The sequence below is a fragment of the Danio rerio genome, chromosome 1 (genome assembly GCF_052040795.2).
Source record: "Danio rerio strain M-AB ecotype USA chromosome 1, GRCz13ab, whole genome shotgun sequence".
NCBI lineage: Eukaryota > Metazoa > Chordata > Actinopteri > Cypriniformes > Danionidae > Danio > Danio rerio.
In genome coordinates, this window is record NC_141021.1 from 60,082,563 (window position 1) to 60,107,540 (window position 24,978).

General features: G+C 38.0%; 2 protein-coding genes across 11 annotated transcripts in view; one reads left to right on the forward strand and one right to left on the reverse strand.

Annotated features, from left to right (window-relative positions):
- Nucleotides 1-24,978, forward strand: part of tspan34a (tetraspanin 34a) — a 74,489-nt gene that overhangs the window by 39,902 nt on the left and 9,609 nt on the right. The window contains exons 1-2 of one of the 4 annotated variants that reach the window (XM_087236341.1): nt 21,998-24,002; nt 24,368-24,787. The gene's annotated coding sequence lies outside the window, so the exon portion shown is untranslated. 4 annotated transcript variants of the gene reach the window in all.
- LOC103908692 (B-cell receptor CD22) lies at nt 1,353-23,759 on the reverse strand. Of its 7 annotated transcripts, XR_015477138.1 has the most exons (12): nt 23,618-23,759; nt 22,576-22,629; nt 22,111-22,455; nt 18,652-18,897; nt 18,317-18,571; nt 17,995-18,240; nt 17,845-17,929; nt 17,722-17,752; nt 14,693-14,770; nt 13,701-13,784; nt 13,068-13,607; nt 10,894-11,318 (listed from the first exon to the last, which is right to left on the reverse strand). XR_015477138.1 is itself a non-coding variant. In XM_087238113.1 (11 exons), exons 1-10 carry the CDS (start codon nt 10,160-10,162, stop codon nt 1,930-1,932), a joined length of 1,407 nt encoding a protein of 468 aa, XP_087094239.1. In that variant the 5' UTR covers nt 10,163-10,242; the 3' UTR covers nt 1,353-1,791; nt 1,892-1,929. The 7 variants fall into 7 exon arrangements, 5 of the variants coding, with proteins under 5 accessions (XP_087094239.1, XP_087094238.1, XP_087094240.1 ...); XM_087238113.1 differs by lacking the exons at nt 10,894-11,318; nt 13,068-13,607; nt 13,701-13,784; ... (7 more) ...; nt 22,576-22,629; nt 23,618-23,759 and adding exons at nt 1,353-1,791; nt 1,892-1,947; nt 2,345-2,425; ... (6 more) ...; nt 8,876-8,944; nt 10,144-10,242; XM_087238114.1 differs by lacking the exons at nt 10,894-11,318; nt 13,068-13,607; nt 13,701-13,784; ... (2 more) ...; nt 17,845-17,929; nt 23,618-23,759 and adding exons at nt 1,354-1,947; nt 2,345-2,425; nt 2,533-2,578; ... (1 more) ...; nt 4,083-4,322; nt 7,009-7,266 and having other exon boundaries at nt 22,576-22,639.

Here is a 24,978-nt window from a genome sequence, read left to right on the forward strand (position 1 = left end):
CCGTGCCCAGGCCCGTTTCCCGGATCGTTTAAGAAGTGCGAGTACTCTGAATCGGGCTCAGTCATGGTTCACTTGGTCGGCCCTGGCCCAGTTGGAAGAGGTGTGCCAAAGTGTAGTTTACTTGGTCTTTGGCATGGTACGCTTATAGTGTGAGTGCAAAATGTGCCTGAACCCGAAACTGAAGATGAGACGTGACTTTTAAGGGAAGGTTTCATATGGATTTATTAATTATTCTTACGGTTTAATGAACGCAAACTATCGTAGATTATTAAAGATGCAAACCCCTCACTGCACCTTCAGCAAATCTCCTAATTTCTGCAGCATAAGGACTTTACGATTGTTTATGAGCGTCAAAAGTGGCTGATCTGTTCAGCGAAATGTTTGTGATGATCACAAACAACTAAAACAATAAAGAAATCTTCACTGTGCTTAGCGAGAGAGCTTCTTAAACTGACCAGCGCATCATCAAAGACGTAAGTGTGCAGGCCGTCGGAGGAGACAGGAGGGGGGACAAGCGTGCTTCGGCCCGGTTCAAGGCAACTGTACATAGTGTGAGTACACCCTATGAGTATCTCTAGGGGCCAAAAAATGGCTTGACCCCTTAGAATCATCAAATACAACTTTTTATGCTTGCTATAAACTATGTATTTGTGAACCTTTTCGTAAAAGTTAATTTGTACTCAGATTCTTCAATCTAAATTAACCTTATCTTCCTCTTAACTTCACTTCTGGTCACATGGTCTGCCTTTCAGCAGGGGCTATCAATCCTTTACGGCAAGACTTTTATGGCTGGATACTTTACGGCAGTCTATCAGTAATTAGGGGCTGGGCTATCAGTCATATAGGACGAATCTATTAGTAATTTAGGGCGGGGCCATCAGTCATTCAGGATGGGGTTATCAATGATTCTCATCCCTGCTCTGTCAGTCGTCATCGATTTTGTTTGCAATGCTCGTCGCTTGAAATCCAAACAGTTCCCAAAGGATAAAATCATGCACCTTTTTAAAACATTTTTTAATAATTTCAGTCTTGTTTCAAAAAGGACAATCGTAACTTATATTTGAGTCTCCTATGGGCACAACAGATACCACACAACAGAACATGAGTCACGTGCATGTATTTTGCATTGGAAATTGCTTATGAAAGTTGCTTCTCATTTGCATGAAGTACATTTCTGAATCTTGTCAGGTATCTTCTGCCACTTGCCACACACATACCACATACATTCATACATCAGATGTCAGCTCTGCATTAAAAATGCATGGAATTTTGCCACGTTGTTGCTAATGGTGTGATTGGGGATTTAGGGGGAAAAAAAAGTCTTCAGAAAAGAAATACAGACAACTGCCATATTAAAGGTAAGTAACTTTATTTAAATGTTGTTCCTCAGTACAGCATCTTAAGTACAGGTTAGGAGTGTAATGTCACAAAATGAGTGCATTTCTCCAACAGTGTGGTAACGTAATGCTGTTTAACATTCATTTTGGTGTTATTCAGAATTATTAATTGACATTGGAGTAATATTGTTATTGATTATAGATGTCTATCAGAAACAATAAAGGATAGATATTTAGGGTAACAATTGTTAGTAATCTATATCAAGTATGCTTCTCATGTGATGCAAAGTGAAGACAAAAAAATAAACACTTTAGTAAGTTAATTAGTTTGCATTTAGATTCCATTCCATTTCGCCATCTATGAAATAAACCTGAAATTGCTTCATTCATGCATTAAAATGACACTCCTGTCAATCATTTAGGACTCGGTCCACAGTCGGATGCACTACAGCCTCTTCATGATGACATAGAAACAAAATGAACATATTATTGCAGTTTCAATAGAATAACATTAGACGTTAGAACGCTAGAAGGAAGACATATTGGGTGTGTACTTGTAGGTTAGTGATTCTCCAGCACAGAGGACTTCAGTTCAAGTCATTTGAGGAGCCTTAATTGTGGGAAGAAGTAAAATGAGAACTCGTAAATAACAAATATGTCAAAATGGTTAGTAAAAAACTTGATATGTCAACTGATTCTAAGGTTCCTCTTATCTAAAGTAAGGTTGTTAAAAGCATTGAGGATCATTCGGTACTATGAGTACTGACATTTTAAAATGTCCATTTCCCACTAATATTTGAGCACTGTTTACAGCATACTTAATCACTGCTTCTTTTCCGTTTCCGTTTTCCGTTCATTTGCTCAACAGAAATACAAACAAGTTCACCAAGTACAAACACAGATACAGGGATTTTGGAGCATCAGTAGCGTTTGGTACCAAATTCGATACTTTTGACAACCCTAATCTACAGTGTAAAGAGTTTAGTCTTTTATATCGAAACACTTACTGTTGCATGCTCATACACATGTTGGTTGACCTCATCATCACAAGCTTTAGGACTGCCATCATGATGTCTGGAATAACTCAACTTCACCATTAAAGAGGAAAAAAAGAGGACACACAAAATTATGCCCATAAACACCTCACTAAATTATATACGTTCAGCAAATGACTGACAAAACTAAGGTTTCTCACCTGATACTGCTGATTGTCATTTCTCCTTTTCTTCCACCAGTATCTCCTTAGTAGACAATCACAGTATTACAGTCAGTTACAACATATTTGATGATTTAACTTATATGAATAGGGCTTAAAGCTTAGGTGACATTTTAGATTTCATTGTACATTGGTACCATACGCCCTATTCAGACTGTAATTGTTTCTAAGAATGGTGTAAGGGTTTTTAAGGGGTAAGCTATGGTGCATAGCTATAATGGAAAGGATGTGAATGCAGACATTTTTCCATTAATTTCAAAGCGTAACTAAAATGCAGTGAAAGCATAACATCTCTTGAACAGCTCTAGTGTAGTGGAGGCCAGCTAGTGAAGTGCTGTGCAGGTAAACCTCACTCCTCTGACCTCTAAAAGGTGATCTAGCAACTCCCATGTGTAAGGTCACTGGTTTGATCCCAGCTTTGAGCATGTTGGGTGGTGTAAGACCAGCGAGGTTACATTGGTGCCGTGACCCGAATAGGAGTGAGCTTTAGGGGGGTGAGTGTAGCGGAGGCCAGCTAGTGAAATACTGTGCAGGTAAACCTCACTCTTCTAAACTCTAAAAGGTGCTTTAGTGAGAGACACTAGAGGCCTTAGTCTTTAGCCTCCTTGGTAGAGCAACCCATGCGGAAGGTCGCTGGTTCAATCCCAGCTCGGAGTGGATTGGGTGGTGTAGGGTTACACTAGCAATTACTTAGCATTTAAGAGCAAGGAACTATGCATAAAGGGAAGATCAGCTCTATGTAGCCATTACTGTTACCTTTTCATAGGAAAATATTTAAAAAGGATGCGAGTGGGGTAGGTTGGTGAAATCTGGGAGAATCCCAGGATAACAGGAAGGTCGACAGGTATAACGATAGCATTAGCGATGATGCCTCAAGTGAAGTTTGATCAGAGTAAAATCAAAGCTCTGTGGTAAAGTGATCTTGTGGGACAGATTTGAGGATCCCACATGTAAATATTGTCATCTTACAGACATGTGAATGATAGTGTGTGACATGAACATTCTGGGTTCATTGAATTACAAACTCAGATTTCCACCGCAAATTTATCTTCATCCACAAGCTTGTGTTTAATCACTGAGGAGCTGTGGAGATTTTTCTCTTCATGAGAAAGAGTCACTGCTGGAATAGGGCTATAGACTAGATTCATCTGTGTAGCACAACTGTAGACCACATTCATCAGTTGAATCAAAACATTCTTCAGCAATAAGCATGCAGTTTTATTAACTATTAATATAATACTAATGTTAATGTGCTAAAAAGTTACCTTAATGTACCTTAGCGTACCATTGTTGACAATGAGGATGAAACATTTAAAACTTACCGTCAGCTTACGTCCATCATGACACACTACACAGAACCACACACATCTTACCAAATGATCCCTATTGTGATGAAAGCTGCAGCTCCACAAGCCACTCCAATGGAGATGTAGAATAGCACTGGGCATCCTAACAACAGAAGCAAAAGAGTAAAACATAATAAATTATTCAGTTTCATCCTTTTATAAACAGTAAATGAGCTGCTTTACCTTTAACAGTGACAGTGACGGCGTCTGATCTCTGAGCTCCATGTGGATTGTGAGCCTCACAGTAGAAGCGTCCACTCTGTACTGCACTGAAACTCTGTCCAGATCCAACAGCTGAGCTTTGATTCTCCTTAAACCAGCTGAAGCTCAGAGCAGGAGGGTTTGAGTCACTGATGCACATCAGAGTCACTGAATCTCCAGACACTATTACTTTGACAGACACTGAGACACTCCTTTGTGGATCTAGAAAAGACAAAAGAAACAAAATTATTTTGATTTGGTGATTGGAGCAGTTTTGCAAGTTGCATAAATTGCTACCACCTAATCTCTACTTAATCTCCAAGATGAAAATTTGGCATGCATTTTTTGGGCAGAATATTAAGTGCAGTTTACTTTTAGGAGCCAGAAGGAAAAATTAGACATGAGGTTTTGGAAAGGACCAAAGGTATTGGAGCAGGAGACTGGTGAAGACCCAGGACGGCCAGGAGGACTCCCCAAGGTGGAATCAATGTAATGAGGAGCCATGAAGATGGAGTAACTGACGGAAACATAGGTTGAGGTGGAGACCAAGGAGGAGATGGAGAACTGCGGAGCTAGAGTTAAGCTAAGGTCCATAGTGGAGATGGATATTTTCCCTATAGGACTTTTACAAAGTAGATTGTGTCAAAGATGAAGTTTTAGGAAACTGAAACTACTTCATTTTAGTTTTCACAAGTTAATTCAGTTCAGTGTAATTTAAATGTCATTGTTGAAAGACAGAGCAAATCCAATGATGCACAGCTCCCAAACCAATAAAGCCAGCGGTGGGGAACAAACTACATTAACTGATGAAAGTGAAGGAGAAAACCTTGAGAAAAAAAACAGGCTCAGCTTGGCCCAACCAGACAAAGACATGGAAGTGGAATACCACATTGGAGCCAGAGGAACAGAGGACCAAGGTGGATAAAAGTCCAAGTCCAGAAGAAAAGTTAGTAACCATGGCAGAGCCAGAGGAGTGAGGATGCCTGGCAGTTGGGATTTTGGGCCATGGTGGTGGGATGAGGGAGGAGTGAAAAACTGCAGGGTCAGAGGGCCAAAATGGAGATGGAGGTTTAGCCAACTGAGGAAATGATATAGAACTGGACGACCACAGCAGAGCCAAAGCAACAGAGAACCAAGGTGGATCTGGATGAAACAAGAAGGTAAATCTTGCTAGCAGGATGGAGCAATAGGGTGCAGCTGATGGAGCAGAATTCTGAAGCGAAGGCAGGCAAATGAGTAACCATGGTAGAGCTGGAGAAACGAATTGATCCTGGCAGTGATAGTGGGATGGTGCCAAGCTGAATATGGATAGAAGAAAAGGTCCATGATGATGGCAAGATTGAGAAAATGGGGTGCAGTGGCTGAGGCAGAATCCAGAAAAGAAGGAAAATGCACCTGGGAAATGAGAGAGTCTGGCAGAGCTTGTGGGACAGTGGAGAAACGGGAGGTGATGACAAGGGGACCAAAAAACTGGGAGGTGCTGATGACTTGAAGTCTTAAGGCAAACACTGCAGACTTGTTGGGACAGGCTGAGGGTGAACTGGGGGTCATACAGGGGGCTGCCATGACAGCAATGGTAGACTGGCTGCAGTGATGGAGCCAACCGATGGGTCACCTGGTTAGACGAGCTTCTGAGCACCTCCTACATAGTGATTAACTTTCTGGCTCACCTGATCTGCAGGACACCAGCACCCAACCAATGCAGTCCGAGAACCTCCCTCAAGGACTATCCTCGGACAACTGCGCTCATGTGTGGGTGTTCAATTCAGCAAGCAGAAACATACTCAGGCAGTCATCCAGGAAGGTTGTCTGGTGCGGAAGATGGAGGAATGAGTCCATATGTTGCTTGAAAGAGTGGCTCTCATGCTCCAAATAAAGCAGGGAAAGTTACTGAAAACTGGGGATTTCCACATGCCAAAAATGTTAACAGTTTGGTCTTGTCACAGATGATCAGTAAATACAAGAAGAATACATTGGGAAAAAAGCCTACTATGTTTTAATTACAAATCATGCCAGAACATACACATCCTAACATCAAGGAACAGGAACATCCAGCAGACACAGTTCAAGCTTGGTGAACTCTGACCTGCAAAATCGCATCACTTGACTGCGTGAGACCGATCGGGGATCAATACATGTCCTCTCTGGACACAAATTAAAAATATGGAGCAATAACTAATGTCTAATCATCTTATTTAATCCAGCCCCTTTTAGGCAGCGCTGTACGACAGAATTTTGCATGCTTAAACTCTAGTATGACCGCAGCTTTAGAAGTCTGCTGAAATGACGTTAAGACCAGACACGGAACTAGGGAAACACTATGGACAGACTAATCAAGCAAACTAGAGGCAGGTGCTGGGTACAAGGGTGGGAAAACAGAACCAGGGAAAACTAGGAAACCAAGGCTGTGTCCGAAACCGCCTACTACTCAGTAGGTACTGCATTTGAATTTAAGCGTACTACTCGGCCGTTAGAAAAGTACGTTCTACACAGTATGAATGTGAAAAGTATGAAAGGGATTCGGACGTACTACATTCCTCATTTTGTCATGGTCACATGACCTACCTGTGTCAGTTGCTTCGATTCACTTCTATTCATGAATTCTCTCGCGGGGCATTATGGGATAGCGCACTCCATGATATCGCCGGAAGTATTAAGTCATCCGGGTACATCTCGCATACTGATTTTCAAATTCTAGGAGTTCAGACATACTAATTGGCTCGCATACTGATTTTACCGTATTATATAGTATGGAAGTATGCGGTTTCGGACGCAGCCCAGGAATTATATGACAAAAACACAAGCAGGTAAACAGAGTTGAAAACATAATCCTGGAAATATCCCAATTATTCTGGTACTTTAATACTTTGTGACTCAATCCTGTTTTACTGAGCTATCATTTACTCACCCTGAATGTTTAAAGTGACGGGATCAGAATATGTATCTCCATGTTCATTGATGGATCTGCACTTGTATTCTCCGCTGTCGTCTGAGCTGATCTTTGAGAGGCTGAAGATTCTTCCAGATCCTACAAACGTTTCCTCTTTAAACCAGCTGAAATTCAGAGCAGGAGGGTTTGAGTCACTACTGCAGCTCAGAGTCACTGAATCTCCAGACATTATTACAGCAGATCCACTGATGGACACTGAGACGCTCCTGGGTTTGTCTGAAACAGACATAATTAAAAGTTATCCAAAGATAAATTCAGGAAATTTTTTAAATAAAACAAATCTTTACTTACGCATGACATTGAGATAAACTTCAGGTGATGTGATTGTGTGTCCATGTACAGCACAGCTATATCTGCCTGCATCTTCTCTTCTGACTGAATGCAGCAGGAGTTCATTGCTTCTGTCTCCTCTTTCAGTCAATATCTGTGAGTTTTTGTACCAGATGAATGTTGGTGTGTCAGTCAGTTTACATCTGCTTTTACATGTCAGATGGACTGAATCTCCTTCTTTCACTCTCACAGGAGACTCCACCTGAAGATCTGAACACCACACACACATTATATCTAGTGCTGCTCTCACACACTGATTAATAATATAGACACATCTCTTTGCATTAGCATACACATAAAACACAAAAGCTATCGAAATCCAAATCCTCTAAAGGATTGTTAGTCTGCATTATTTTGGGCAACCGGTGGCAGGAACACTTCCCAAAAGACATTATAATTTAAATAGCATCTGCGCTTATGTTAGTCTGTTTTACATTATCTCGAGGTTTTCATAATCCTGGACCAGGCCGTATCCTGAGCAGCTGCTGTGGTGGTCATAGAGGAGAGGAGAGCATGAGAATGATCCCTGTAAGACCCAAGTGACAGACGAGTCCTTGCATTAATCCTGAAGGGCCAGCCTGAACACCAGCCGGTGACCACTACCACCTGCAGCTTCTCCACGATGGATGTCCAGCGTTCTCCAGCCTTCAACACCTAGACTGCAGCTCTGCACAAAAAGTTTGGCCACAGGAGAAAGGGTCGTGCCCAAGTAAGCCTGGTTTCTGTCTAGGTTTTTTTCCTTCACTTTCATCAATTGGTGAAGTTTTGTTCCTCGCCGCTGTCTTGCTTGGTTTGGGACTTGTGGAGTTGCGCATCGATGGATTACTCTTCAGTGTTTGGACTCTCAGCAGTGAAAATTAAACCACACTGAACTAAACTGATCTTCAACTCTGAAAACTGGACTGACACAGTTTTAATTGACTATAATCTTCTATGTGAAGCTGCTTTGACACGATCTACATTGTAAAAGCGCTAGAGAAATAAAAATGAATTGAATTATTCTATATAATGCACACAAGAAGAGAGAGACCTCAGGAAAGTCACCTGTGACAGAGAGACGCACTCCTGAACTGCCAAGCCATTTCCCTTCAGGTCTATCAGTAGTGAATCTGAAATAATACACGTGTTCATCTTTCTCTGTCACATGACTCAGTCTGATGGTGCAGTTGTGCTGTTTGTCTCCCAGATACTGAAGCCTCTGACTGTATTCAGGGTCTACAGACAGATCTGGATAATCTTCTCGGTTCTCCTTAAGAATAATTTTAGTCCAGAACACTGTGCTGACTTGATGTTCTGTAGGGTATGTATAATTGCAGTTTATTATTACTGTAGAGTTCTTTGGTGCACAGATGTGATGAGGATTGTAACCCACACGCCAGTCAGCACTTGAAACTACTGAAACACAGAAATCGAAAACAAACTGGCATCAGGCTGTGCATACAAATGCAGAATGCCAAGACCCTTCTAGAGTTTCAGAAGTGTTGCAGTGACTCACTGTGAATCATGAGCAGGAAGATCAGAGCAAGAGCGGGAGCCATTTTGACCGACATCAGCATAGAAACACCTACAACACAGGCATTGGCTTATTTTGGAGTTGTAAATCTTGTCCCTTTGTAATATATGAAGTTTTTCATATATAGCATATATCCTAATTGATGCTACAGGTTACTCTTGAACATAAAAAGTGTACATGGAAATGAGCTGTGTTTGGTTAAAATTACGATCATTTATCTTATTATCTTCTTACTCATCATTGTCATCCACAGTCGATTCTGAATGTAATGTAATGTGTGTATTTATATAGCGCATTTATCGTGTATGGCCATACACCCAAAGCGAACTAAAACACTAAAATAGGATGATGAAATGGACATTCAAAAAACAACTCATGTAAACACCTTAAACATATTAGTGTCTTATTCAGATTAGGGATGCACCGATATAAATTTTTTGGCTGCTATCGATAACTAATAACTCTTTAGATTCGGAGGTCGATAGCCAATATTCTATAGACGATAATTATACAATCCTATTGTATCCACAATCCTATTGTATATATATACAAAAATACAATCTTACATCAACAACGCATGGCAAGCAACTCATTGATAAGAACAATTAATCATATTGAAATACAAATACCCCAAGGAGTTGTTTAGCACGCAGGCATCGCTCCTGTTGTTTACACATGTAATATTTTCCCTGAGGTGATTGAAACCACACAATGACACTCTATCAAACAAATCTACAATGATAAGACAATATGGTTACTTAATGAGTTATTGACGCCAATACCACACAAAGAAAGGGCAAACTTTGAAGGAATAAACAATGCGAAGAGAGGCTGTCAGTTCAATTATAATTAATTGTTCAATTATGTTATTTATCAGCTTAAAGATATCAGCCTAATTTTGACATTGGATCGATAACCCTAAAAATAGCATTTATCAGGCGATAGCGATATGGCCGCCGATATGTCGTGCATCTCTAATTCAGATTAGGGCAAATCATTTGATTACTGATGTCCATGTAAATGTTGTCACTGTCATAGTAGTTTATGTTGTTGTTCAGCCACAATGTCGCTAAAATAGAAATATAAAATTAGGACAAAAACTCTTCAGCATGGAATAATTTTTTTATATATAAAGAAAGTAAACTTTTTTTAAAAATTTGTTTTAAATTGTTGAACTTTATTATTGTTAATAACAACAGCATTAATAATAATAATGAAATTAGACATATATTATAAAGTGATGCTCTTACCTGTTTCACCAACACTCATGAACAGTGGTAACACTACAAACCAGTCGGTTGTTTCCACAGTCTTGACGACACTCTGATTAAAGCCTTATATTTTGATATGAGGTTTTCACGCCTCAAATAGTGCAGATAAAGCAGAAGTGGCATGTGGGTTTATCAAGTGCATTACCACAGAAATCACTTTAGACTAAAGGGTAAAATGAGAGAGTCCAAAGAGGTCATTTTTTTTGTAATGTTTTCATATTTAAGTATATTTATAATCAATCGATCTATTGCAAGAATAACTATATTGTTGAAATTGACGACAATGAAGCTATTCTTGAGAGACAATGGAAAGATTGCTTCAAAACTATACTGTAGTTAATGATTGACCTTATTCTGCATTGCACTGAAGTGCGCTCGTTTTACAACCTTCCATTCAGCCGCTTATTGAAGAAATGACTAGTAATATTAAACGACAGAATGTGGTCAAACTACTTACTCTACAAACAAGTGTTGTTAAGTAGAATAATATGATATGAAAATATCAAGCGGCATAACAAGTTGTTTGTAAAGTCTAGAAATTAATTGAAGTGAATGAGAGTGAAAATCTCGAACCAAAACAATTCCAATGGTTGTACGTGGAGAATAAGGTCAATAATGTTTAAAATGTTTAAAAATAAATTGTTCCTGTTCAGGGAACTGCTGAAACACTAAATAAACATTGCAGTTCCAACAATGCTGACAAAGACAGTTCATTGACATCGTCCAATGTGCATTAAAAGTCATCTTTATTTCTGTAGCACTTTTACAATGTAGATAATGTCAAATAAGCGAAGCCACCATATTTCAGATTGTGGTTCCTGCATATAAGGTTAAATTCGGGTAAAATGCTAGTGTAGTTATAGTTAAATAACAATTAATTTAGTCAGCATAGGCTCATTCTGAAAACGTAACCCTATATACATTTCTGGAGACTGTGAATTATGTAGCCAGATGTATGTATGGCTGCATTTCGTCTTTAAAACATACACTACAGGGCGGTATGATGCCATTTCTTTTTGAGCTTACCAGCTGACCTCTGAACTCTGTATGGACGGCTTTTCCGCTGTACCCAGTTTGTCCAGTGGCTCACCATCTACGTCGATGGACTTGACATGCAGAGAAGAGTTGATCACGATGACAGTGTTCGTGTCCGGCTTTGTTCCAGAAGGCAGGAAAGACAAAAACAGAATCCAAAATATAAAATGAACAGGTAAATAACAGGGAGAGACTGTTATAAAATCTGAAAACGTGGTAAAAATTAGGCAAGGGCTTTTCTTTTTCTGGATTGCTTTTGAAAACTGTTGGTTGGGTTTAGGGAAGGTGGTGGCGGGTCAATCTGTGCTTTTGAAAACACTTAGTTGGGTTCAGGGAAGGAGGAGGGTGGGTCAGGCAATGGGTCAGGCAGTCAGTCAGTCAACAGCGGCCTCTGGTGGATTTACGTGAGAACAGCAGGCACAAATGGCACTCGCGAGACAAATCTGAGATCTTAAAGAGCATACACAGCGGCTTCTGGTGAATTAACAAAAACAAAAGCTGCAAAAAACTTACCTCCTGGGACATATTTGGCACTCTCCAGAAAAGTATATAGAGGTACGTTTTCAAGACTTGTGTTTTGAAAATGGTGAACCTGTGCTGAATGTAGTTCAGATCCACTGAAGAGCAACTTAATCAATTGCAAATACTGTGACAGTGGAAAGGATCTCATCCCCCAATTGATGAAAATGAAAGCAGACGTTTGGAGAAAGCAGATTCAGCAAGAGGGGTCTGGTTGCAGACTTGGTGCCGTTGCAAGGCAAGCTGCATGCAAAACTTTTTAATGTGCAAACCTAACCCCACCTCTAACCCTACCCATCACAGTGACACCAATAGCTATATTGAGTGCATTGTGTCTGACATTGCAAGTCTGATATGCCCAGTCTCAGTTTGCAAATTCAAGTCTGCACCCAGATACTATTGGACTCAGCCAGGATACCTGTCTAGAACAGTGTCTCTTTACATTTTTTAACCTCTGCCTAACCAAACACACCTGAATCAACTGATCAGATCAAAGAAGAGACTCTAAAACTGCGATCACACTAGAGTTTGTGCGTGTGAAATTCTGTCATACGGTGCTGTAAAAAAAGGGGCGGGATTAAACAAGATAACATTTAATAAAGTGAACGATCGGTTTATGCTTTAAATTTCTGTACAGAGAGGTCATGTTTTTGATCCTCGATTGGTCTCACGCAGTGATGCGATTTTGCAGGTCAGAGTTCACCAAGCTTAAACTTTGCAATACAGTGAAATGCGAAACTTGATGCATGAACTTGTGTTTCCGGTCAGACGCAGTTGCGTGCATGTGAATGCAAGTCTATGGGGAGAAAAAAGCAGTGTGACCGCAGCTTTAGACATGAAGTTTATGGGTCAGATATAGGAGACTTACAAAGTATGTACTGTTTAGTACCTTCAGGAAAATGATTGGGAAACACTCAAACTAGACTCATTCTGATTGTGTACTGCTATATACATTTCTAGAGAAAGCAAAATACATCCCAGGAGATACTTTTTTTGTAGTTTTTGTTTTCGAGAATTCACCAAAAGCCGCTGTGTACGTTTTTTCAGATCTCAAATTTCTACAGGTAGTGCCATTCGCACCTGCTGTTCTTGCGTAAATCCACCAGAGGATTGTCAATTGACTGACAGACCGATCCCTCTACCCTCCCCTATCCCTAAACCCAAATAATAGTGTTTTCAAACGCACTGATTGACCCGCCCACTTCCCAAAAACCAACTGACAGTTATAAAAAGCAATCCAGAAAAAGAAAAGCCCTCGCCTGATTTTTACCATGTTTTCAAATTTTACCACATTCTCACCCTGTTATTTACTTGTTTGTTTTATTTTTTAGCTTTTCTTTTCGTCTTACCTGCTTTCTGGAACTGTCCTTCACCAAACTCAAACCTCGTCATCGTTGTCACCATGGCTTCAAGTCTGCGGACATACATGGTAAGCTACCGGACAAACTGGTAACAGTGGGAAAGCCGTCCACATGGAGGTAAGCAGTTAGCTGGTAAGTGTAAAACGGAACAGCACAGCATTCATTTTAATAATAAAATAAGTCCATATGTACTTTTGGCTACATAATTCCCAATCTCCAGGAATGTATATAGGGCTATGTTTTCAGAATGAGCTTATGTTGGAAACACTGGTCTAGAAAATCTATCTTGATTTAGGAATCTTTAGAAATTTGGACTAGAAAGAAGAGAAAAACACAAAAAAGAAATACTGCCTGAAAATGTAATCTTAATATCTACACACAATAACAACAAGCCGATTCTTCCAAGTTCATCAAATGTCAAATTTCCCCCGCCCAAAGTTCTCCAGTAAAACATCATCAGTCAGTCCTGTCAATCATCCAGAGCTCCGCCCACTCAGAGATCATCCACTAAGCCATGTTCCTGTTAATCTGAGCCAGTAATGAGACACAAAAACAACATTCACTTAAATCTTGCAGTGGTGTTGAGAGAAGACAGTATTGATTGAAAATCTGGACACTCACAGCAACATTTCCATAAACTGCAAGGTTCTCATACAGATGAATGGTCATCTTAGGATCATGACTGTCTGTGCAGGGATGAACATCCTTCATGAAAAGAGAAGAAATCATGTGAACCAGGAGAAAGAGGAAGATAATGTGTTAAACTGAAGTGGTCTACTATAGCAATGCTATCTAGAGTTGCTTGTTCCACTGTATAACCCACATGGTTCAGATCAGGTCAGTACGGCTCACTTTTGGTGGCTTTTTTCATTGTATTTAATAGCTAGTTCCTGGTACTTATTTATTATTATTATAATTATTTATTATATTACTATAATTGGTACTTATAAATCCATCACTGGATTTGTGACAGGACACCAAACACGATGTCTGTATATGAAATCGCCCCCTACATTCTTAAATTGTGCACTATTTGAGGGAGCAGCCACTTTTAGTTTAGTTTATTTGTTTACAGAGGCAATGTACATTAATGAACATCACTGTAAAATGTGCCAGAATTAGCCAAGCTATTTTCTATCTGCAGACTCTATAGTGGTGTATAAAACTATAGTGGACAAACTGAAGTGCCCTCAATGCACTCTACTAATGAGTGTACAACCCATGCACACTCAACAGCTAGAAAATACCCAAAATGCACTGTGAGGTTGCTGAATGATTTCCCACCTGACCACTAGATGGCAGCCATATAGCAGAATCCTATCTGACAGTTTCAAAATGAAAAATTGTTTAATTAATGTAATGTTTTTATGTTTTTTTATACATGACAGACATTTCATTACTAGACAGCTCATAAAATGCTAATGACTATCTTTAAAATCGAATCTGTCTGAGATTTATCAACCAGCAAAACACAGAAAAATGCTCCAGTTCACTCCCTTGTTTCATTCAGTCCTTCAAGTGGACTATAGATGTGGGGTATAGTGAATGAGGGGGCGAATTCAGATACAGCATATATTTGAATAGTGCTGTAGGTGTAAGAAAAACAGACTTACCATCACATTCTCATACACATATGGCATCTGCCTGGGATCGAAGATTATGCTTATGTCATCAGAATAGTTTGTGAGGGTCTGAATGGAAGAGAACTGAAAAAGTCAATGTTGCAATCAGAGTTACCAGGCAGAACACTGGTATTGAACAGTAAAAAATACATTTTTAAATGCATAGAAAAGAAAATGGCCTACATTTTACAATAAGGTTGTATTAGTTAAGGTTATTCCATGCATTAGTGTTTTTTTCTGTGTAGATTTACATTGTTTGTTCATGTTAGCTAATGTTAGTTGTTTCATTGTCAATTCATGTTAATTCACAATGCATTAACTAATGCTAACAAGCATGCATTTGAATGTTAATAATGCATTAGTAAATGTTGAACTACGATACTGGATATATATATTCAGTCCTTCAAGTTGACTATAGATGTAGGGTATAGTGAATGAGGGGGCGATTTCAGATACAGCATATATTTGAATATATATATATATATATATATATATATATATATATATATATATATATTTAAATATATATATTTGAAAATATATATATATATATATACATATATATATATATATATATATATATATATATATATATATATATATTAGTGGTGGGCCGTTATTGGTGTTTACGCGAGACTCTTATCGCGCGATAAAAATATTGCCGTTAATATATCCTCAAAGTCGGGTTGGGAGCTGGGTCTATTCTGCGCAAGCTATGATGACTTTCACCTGATATTTTAGCGCGAAGGTATACCTGACCGGTGAGCCGTCTGACAAAGATGTGCCCTTCTGAATCAAATCAGCATGATGCCTGACTTTAACTGCAGTTTGGCAGTTTCACTTTAACTAATGAACATTTCATTCATGCCCCCATGACAAACTGGAGTATTTGATGCAAATATGAAGTAAGGATTGGTGAGAGTGTTATGGGATCTTGCTGGAAAATATGGCGAAAAGTCCTACATTTTGGTAATAGTTTGATTGCAGTGTTTACTTCAATAATGCCACTAATATCTGCATACTCAACATGCCTCTGTTTAGTTCAGTGATAACTTTAGTCGGATTAAGATGATCGAAAATCGCTGTTAGGAGCTTATGTAGGCCTACAGTTCAACATTCATGTTTAACTGAATAAACATTAAGTAAACACAAGTACATCTTATTGAACATCATTTATTTTTATCATCAATTATCAGAGTAGAACAGTTTCTAAAGCAGTTTGTGATGCATTTTGGAAAAAGGAGATGCGCCCCTGGTCTAATGCGCCACCTGGCTAGAGAAACCCGTTCTCAAAGACTTAAGCCTGATTTATACTTCTGCGTCAGGTGACCGGCGTAACCCAGGGCGCAGGCAACGCGCGCAGCTGTGCATTTATACTTCTGCGCGCTGTCTCTGCCGGTCTGCATTAACACTTCCGAAACGCTAGTTGGCAGTGAGGTGTAAATGTTCCTCTGTGTCAAGTTTCTTCGCTACTTTTTTGCATTTCCTGAACACTTCCGGGATGTACAAGTGGCTCAAACTCGCTCATTTTGAGGCAGGAACCGGCGGACGTGCAACAACTTTAACTATGAGGTAAACACAAAACAAAACTTTCCATCCGGAGCTCCTTCACGGGACTCCACACTTGTAAACAATCGCTCGCGCGGCGTCGCGCCATTCGCGCGCCTCTCGGTCCCGCCCAGACTCGTCAGCGCTACCATGCCGACCAATCACAGAGCTTATGCTATGCGTCGTTGCGACGTGTAGTTACATTTTTTGAGAGGTGCACGTCAGTGACGGCGATGGCCACGGCGAAGGGCTATGCGTCAGCGCCGTAGCATACGCCGGTGTTTGACGCAGAAGTATAAATCAGGCTTTACTTTTAGTTATTGTTTGAGTAGCAAACATATTCTGAATGCCTTCGGCAGAATTCAAATGAGCCATTTTAATCTAGATTAATCTATATTAATTTATTTTCATCTATGCCTATATATATATATACACACACACACATCATGGTGTTCTGAACAAGCATCTATTAGAGAGGACCTGTTATGCCTCTTTTTACAAAAAGTAAAATGCATCTCTGATGTCTCTAGAATGTGTAGTGAAGTTTCAGCTCAAAGTACCACAAAGATAATATTTTATATCTTTCTGAAACACCCTGTTAGACTTTGATCCAAATTGTGCTGTTTTGGTGACCACTGCTTTAAATTCAAATGAGCTTGTGCTCTTGTCATAAGAGGGCAGGGCTACAAATGCCTATTTGTAAGAATAGAGGCAGTTTTAAAAACAAGACTAACGTTCTATGCTAATGAGTAGGCCCACACGCAATCTGTGCACACAGAATTCTGCAGATTGTTAGCTATCATTGATTCTGTTTATTTACTTGTGTAAATGCGTGTAAATTCATATTTATTCAGTTTTTTATCTAATTTGAGTAATATTATTGACTAATTTAAAAATATTATATGATTTATTTACAATATAGTTTGTAAAGTAATATTTTTAGTTTTTTTGTAGATATATTATTTGAGAGACGTGCTTTGTTTACCAAATGAAGTGGATCTAGATGGATTTGCATTGTAAAGATTAAATACAAGTTAAAAAAAGTATTACTTTTTATTTCCTACATTACGGTTACGATACTTCCAGAATCATTCCGCATAAATCCGCACAAAATTCAGCGCAGAAATAGCAAAAAATGTCCGCAGATTCCGTCTGACCTTACTAATAAGGGAGAGATGGTCACGAGTGGGCGGGGCTTTCCCCCTCTGATGACATCATACAAAGGAAGAATGTCAATCCAAGTGTTTCTGCAGACTAATTTTAAATTCTGATTATAACAAATAAAATGTATTAATTTTTTACCATTAGAAGCTGGTTATATCCACACACTGCTGCCACACAAACAGTGTAAAGCCCCTTATTAAAGTGATTTTTGCATAATAGGTCCCCTTTAATGATACAATCTGTGACTTTTTGGCCCTCTATTGGACAAACTCAGTATTTGAGCCTGAATTATAGTGAAACTCACTGACCTGAGGACGCATTTGTTTCTGCTTCACATAGCTGCTCGAAAAGAAAACATTATATCAACACTAAATCCTATTAAACTCCCTACAACAGTAATTTAATGCAACAAAAGAAGCTCAGACACTTACCAGGTTATTAACCCAATGATGAAAGCAGCGACAATTCCACAAAGTGATACTACGACAGCAGTATGATATATCTTCCAGTGCTTTACTGAGAAAAGACAGATGGTTTAAGCTTGTTTAGAAAGAGCAGAGTAAGTACATGAGCTGCTTTACCTTTAACAGTGACAGTGACGGCGTCTGATCTCTGAGCTCCATGTGGATTGCGAGCCACGCAGTAGAAGCGTCCACTCTGTACTGCACTGAAACTCTGTCCAGATCCAACAGCTGAGCTTTGATTCTCCTCCAACCAGCAGATTTCTGCAGGAGGGTTTGAGTCACTGCTGCAGGTCAAAGTGACTAAATCTCCCCCCACTTTATTTTTAGAGTCACTGATGGACACTGAGACGCTCCTAGGTGGATCTAAAACAGATAAGCAATGATGTCTTTAATATTCACAACTAACATCGTCTACATCGCTGAACCATCATGAACTCACACTGGACATCTAAAGTCACAGGATCAGAGTATCTCGCTCCATGTGCATTTCTGGCCTTGCACTTGTATTCTCCACTGTCGTCAGAGCTGATCTTGGAGATGCTGAAGATTCTTCCAGATCCGACAAGCATTTTTCCTTTAAACCAGCTGATTATTCCAGGAGGGTTTGAGTCGCTGCTGCAGCTCAGAGTCACTGAATCTCCAGACATTATTACAGCAGATCCACTGATGGACACTGAGACGCTCTTTGGAGGATCTAAAATGATCAAACTAGAACTTGAGTTCATCAAACAGACTCTCCAGTAGAGAACTAAACATCTATGAATCTGTACTCACAGGTGACATTGAGATAGACCTCAGGTGATGTGAGTGTGTGTCCATATACAGCACATCTATATCTGCCTAAATCTTCTCTTCTGACTGACTTGAGGATGAGTTTGTTTCCAATAGTTCCTTCAGTCAATCTCTGTGAGTTTCTGTACCAGATGAATGTTGGGGGGTCAGTCAGTTTACAGCAGCTTCTACATGTCAGACGGACTGAATCTCCCTCTGTCACTCTCTCAGGAGACTCCAGCTGAAGATCTGAACACAACACACACATTATATCTAGTGCTGCTCTCATACACTGATTATTATTCTACATCAGTGGTTCTCAAACTGTGGTACGTGTACCACTAGCGGTACGCGGGCTTCCTTCTAGTGGGACGCAGAAGAATCCAATATGTCATATCTACATGCAACATATATAATGCCTATATTTACACTGCAAAAAATGCTTTTCTTGCTTAGATTTTTTGTCTAATTTCTAGTCTAAATATCTAAAATTTCTTATATTAAGAAGCATTTTCTAGACAAGCTAAACAAATTGTCTTGTTTTGAGAAATAATATGCCAATATTAAGTGAGTTTTTCCGTAAAACAAGCAAAATAATCTGCCAATGGGGTAAGCAAATTAATCTTGTTTTTTCTTTTGACATAAGATTATTTTGCTTACCCCATTGGCAGATTACTTTGCTTGTTTTACGGAAAAACTCACTTAATATTGGCATATTATTTCTCAAAACAAGACAATATGTTTTGCTTGTCTAGAAAATTCTTCTTGATTTAGGAATTGTTAGATATTTGGACTAGAAACAAGACAAAAAATCTAAGTAAGAAAAGCATTTTTTGCAGTGTATGAGGTCCAAGAAACATTTCCAGGTTTTGTTGAATAGGATACTATAGGTTAGCACTTTACATTTAAGTAAAGGAATTTATTTATTTATTTATTTATTTATTTATTTATTTATTTATTTTTACTTAATTTATTAACTTTTAAAAGCATGCTTTCATTTAAATGTTGACATTTTATTTTGTTAGTTTTTTAGACACAGCGCAGTTAATGTTCAAACTAATTATAATGTTTAAAGTGGCTGACAATACAGTTTTTCTCAGTGGCTTTGGTGCATTTCTCACAACACTATTAACATTTGCACAACAGGTCATGCATTTCTCAAAACAATTAGTCATTTGTGCACATCCTAGTAGCAGTTTCTCATTCCTTTCAGCAAACTGCAAATGCTTTCGGACATGCATCAATTGCTTTCATACAACTCTCTGCTGTTTATAACATTATCATCTGCTTATGTCATGTCAGTCAAAATGAACTAAACGTGTCAAAGCTGAATAGTCATTGCAAATAAAAATAATAGCCCCATTTCATTACTTGAGTCATTACATACACAAATGTTGAACTAGTTGTCAAAATCTTGCAAGCTAATTAGTAACACTTTACAATAAGTAACACTTTACAATAAGGTTCATTAATTAATGCATTTACTAACATGAACATCACATGAACAACACTTGTACAGCATTTTTTAATCATAATTGAACATTTACTAATGCATTATTAACATTCTTGTTAACATTAGGTAATGCACCATGAGTTAACATGAACTAACAATGAACAACTGTATTTTCATTAACTAACGTTTATTAATATGAATATATACTGTAGTAAATGTATTGTTCATTGCTTGTTCATGTTAGTAAATGCATTACTTAACATTAACTAATGAACCTTATTGTAAAGTGTGACCAAAAAATGGGTTTAAATCTTTATTTTACTGAAAATGTCTTCTAAATTGAACAGTTTCATGAATGATTTACCGACCTGTGTATGTATGTTGGTTCAGTTCCAATATGTTCTGCAGTATTGTTTACGGTTGTGCACAGTTCAACCCAAAGAAAGTTTATGTTTGTTGTAAATAAGGGTGTGTTTATTCTTCTGCACAATGCTGTGAATAAATTCAAATTGTAAAGAGCAAATGCAGAAAAAATGTGAAACATACATATTCAGTGTCTTGTACTCAGATAACTCACTCAACGCAGTGATGTCTAACTTTACTGTAGTTTTCAATTGGCTGTGCTAATAGTATATAGTACTGTCTTGAGCATTTTCACAAAGTTTTACCAAAATCTGACTTTTTTGCATTGAAAAAATGTCCAGAGTAAACTGACATAATGAAAACAAGTCTATCTTGTTCATAAACAATGGTGGCAGGACTTTTCATTTTGATAATACTGACTCTTTGATTGACATCAATACTTGCTTTTGAGGATCGAGCTCTCCATTTTGAGAATGTGACGCGCTTTTGCAGGTTATCAGCTAGGTTTTGCAGTTTGTACTAATTGTTTTGAGAAATGCATTAACTGTTGTGCAGAAATGCAGAGGTGTTGTGAGAAACGCACCAAAGCGACTGAGAAAAACTGTAATAATAATTTTCTTAATAATAGTAGTTAATCTGCAACGTTTTTAAACTGTCAGAGCTGTAGCTGTTTTTCAACACACACATTACATCTAGTGCTGCTCTCACACACTGATTCTTATTCTTCATTAGTGGTTCTCAAATGTACGTGTACCACCAGCGGTACGCGGGCTTCCTTCTAGGGGTAGGCAGAGGAATCCAATATGTCATATCTACATGCAACATATATAATGCCTATATTTATGAGGTCCAAGCAACATTTTCAGGATTTGTTGAATAGGATACTATAGGTTAGCACTTTACATTTAAGTACAGGAATTTTATTATTGTTATTTTTACTTTTTAAGAACAGTAGCCTACCCTTTTTAATTAACTTTTCAAGAGTTCCCACTTAGATATGCCTGGCATTTATAGCAGGTTTGGCATGCTGTCTCGGGAGAGAACCCTATGCTCGAGATATTTGAGCACAGGGCTCCCGCCCGGTTTTTAAGCATATCAGGGGATCCGAGATCAGGTAGGTCTCGATCGCTACCCCTTTAGAAGGGGAGAAAAAGGAGGAGATGGGGTGGAAGGGGGGATTCTTCCAAAAAGAAGATACGGAGAAAGTGATTCATTTATATTAAGCTATAGGATCACTCTGATTGGCTTATTATTGATGAGTGGCCAGCAGTGCACAATCATATCACGTGCTCCTCTCGAAATTAGTTTGTGAAACTTCACCTAAAAGCATGTTTTAATTTAAACGTTGACATTTTATTTTGTTTGTTTGTTTGTTTTTTTAGACAGTGCAGTGCTAATGTTCAAACTATTTATAATGTTTAAAGTGGCTGATAATAATAATCATTTTCTTAATAATAGTAGTTAATCTGCAACGTTTTTTTAAACTGTCAGAGCTGTAGCTGTTTTACTAGGCCTACTACGCTCCTTGATTTCAATTGTCAAAGATTATCACTTCATGGTGGTACCTATTTCTGAGGTGGAACTCGATGAAAAAAGTCTGAGAGCCACTGTTCTACATAATGACCACAAGGAGAGAGAAACCTCACCTGTGACTGAGAGATTCACTCCTGGAGTGCCAATCCATTTTTTATTTTTATCAGTAATGAATCTGAAATAATACATGTGTTCGTCTTTCTTTGCCACATGACTCAGTCTGACGGTGCAGTTCTGCTGTTTATCTCCCAGATACTGAAGCCTCTGACTGTATTCAGGGTCCTCAGACAGATCTGGATAATCTTGACCTTTTTTTGCACGGTATTTGGTCCAGAATGCTTTCATGATCTGATGTCCAGTCGGGTATTTATAAGTGCATCTGATTATCACTTCTGAACTCTTCAGTGCACAGATGTGTGAGGAACTGTAATTCACAGCCCAATCAGCACCAGAAACCCCTGAAACACAGATATATTTTCTGTTATCGCCTTTATGAATGAACAATGCTATTTTTTCATCAGTGATCTTAGTCAGATTTCCAGAACAACTAAAAAAAAACAAAGATTGCAGTGACTCACTGTAAATCATCAGCAGGAAAAGCAGAATAAGAGTCTTCATCACGACAGCAGCACCTACAGACATATAGTAGATATGTAAAATGACATTATTTATCTCTGTTACCATATATTCTTACTATATATTTTGAGTAAAACGTGTACAAGCACTATTATCTATTTAACATTTAGGTATTATTACTAATATTTGAATGTTTTTCGTCATTTCTCATTTCAACATTTTTATATTCTGTCTTTTTATTTGACTTTGTCTTATGTACAGCACTTTGGTCAGTCTTGCTTTTAAATGGCTCTATAAAAAAACTCAAATAATTTATACTGAAGCGCCAATCTTATATCACCAAGTAGGACATGTTTCTGGATTAACATCTATGTTGATCCTGGAACAACAATCAGAATTAAGGGATATGTTTATTATTAATGTTAAGGCTTACGGTTAGGTTTATGCACTTCTATATGATTGTTATTAATCTATTATTTCCTTCTGATTTTGGAAAGAATGTACAGTTATGGTTAGGTTTAGGGGTAGGGAATAGGTATGGATTACATTTTCCAACTAAAATTATGTTCCAGGATCAACATAGATGTTAATCCAGGATCGCATCGTACTTGGCAAAATCTTGACGTGCCATATTGTAAGGGTGTTTTCATTTTATTTTTTTAAAATACCATTACAATAGGTTTTATCTAAAGACTTTTGTTTACTCTAATAGTGACCTTTAAGGAATAGTTCACCCAAAAATGAAAATCATTTCCTCTTCCTTGTTTCAGATCTGTTTGTTTCTTTCTTCTCTTGAATACAAAGGAAGATATTTTGAAGGATGATGGAAACCTGTAACAAATGACTTTAATAGTGTTTCTTTTTCCTACCATGAAAAGTCAGTGGTTACAGGTGGTTTCAGCATGATTCAAAACAGCTTCCTTTGTGTTTATCAGAAAAATGAACTCATAAAGGTTTGAAATGAGTGAAGGGTTATCAAGACTGAATGTTTATATTGTGTTCAAAAAGACTAGGAGAACTGAGAGATATAAAAGTCTGTCTTACCGTGCTCCTTTTAGCAGTGACGAATGATGAATGATGAAAAGACAGAGATCTTAACCCCATCACGGCAAAACAAGATGATTAAACTTCCTCTTTCCAAACCCTCCAGACAGACAGGAAGATAGATAGATAGATAGACCAAATGCTAAATAGATAGATAGATAGATAGATAGATAGATAGATAGATAGATAGATAGATAGATCAAATTATAGATAGATAGATAGATAGATAGATAGATAGATAGATAGATAGATAGATAGATAGATAGATAGATAGATAGATAGACCAAATGCTTGCTAGATAGATAGATAGATAGATAGATAGATAGATAGATAGATAGATAGATAGATAGATAGATAGATAGATAGATAGATAGATATATCAAATGCTAGATAGATAGATAGATAGATAGATAGATAGATAGATAGATAGATAGATAGATAGATAGATAGATAGATAGATAGATAGATAGATAGATCAAATTATAGATAGATAGATAGATAGATAGATAGATAGATAGATAGATAGATAGACAGATAGACAGATAGATAGATAGATAGATAGATAGATAGATAGATAGATAGATAGATAGATAGATAGATAGATAGATAGATAGACAGATAGATAGATAGATAGACAGATAGATAGATAGATAGATAGATAGATAGATAGACAGATAGATAGATAGATAGATAGATAGATAGATAGATAGATAGATAGATAGATAGATAGACAGATAGAATGACAGATAGACAGATAGATAGATAGATAGATAGATAGATAGATAGATAGATAGATAGATAGATAGATAGATAGATAGATAGATAGATAGATAAACAGACAGAATAAACAGCTATATTTATATTTGTACTGTACGCAGGTAATGTTCAGTTTATGGGAGCAAAGGTCTGTTTCTACAGCAGTAAAACTCAACCATCTCTGACTGAATGATCAGCTGATGAGCCCTTGTGCCAGAGCCGCATCCCTGAGCAACAGTCTCTGAAAAACATATGAGGGGTATGTGTGTGTGTGTGTGTGTGTGTGTGTGTGTGTGTGTGTGTGTGTGTGTGTGTCAGTGAACTCCACCTTCAGCAGGTACTTCAGTCTGCTGGTGTTGGCGGTGTCAGACTGAGATCAGCATCAGCGGTGGACAGGTAACACTTATTATACAGGTATTTATATATCATTTACTTATTTATCTATATATCTTTATGTGTTGGGGATTATAGACATACACTTGACGACAGAATTATTTGACTCTACTTAAATTTATATATTTTTCTCCAATTTTTGTTTAACAGAGAAAAGATGTTATCAGCACATATCTAAACTTAATAGTTAATAATTCTTTATTTTTAATAAC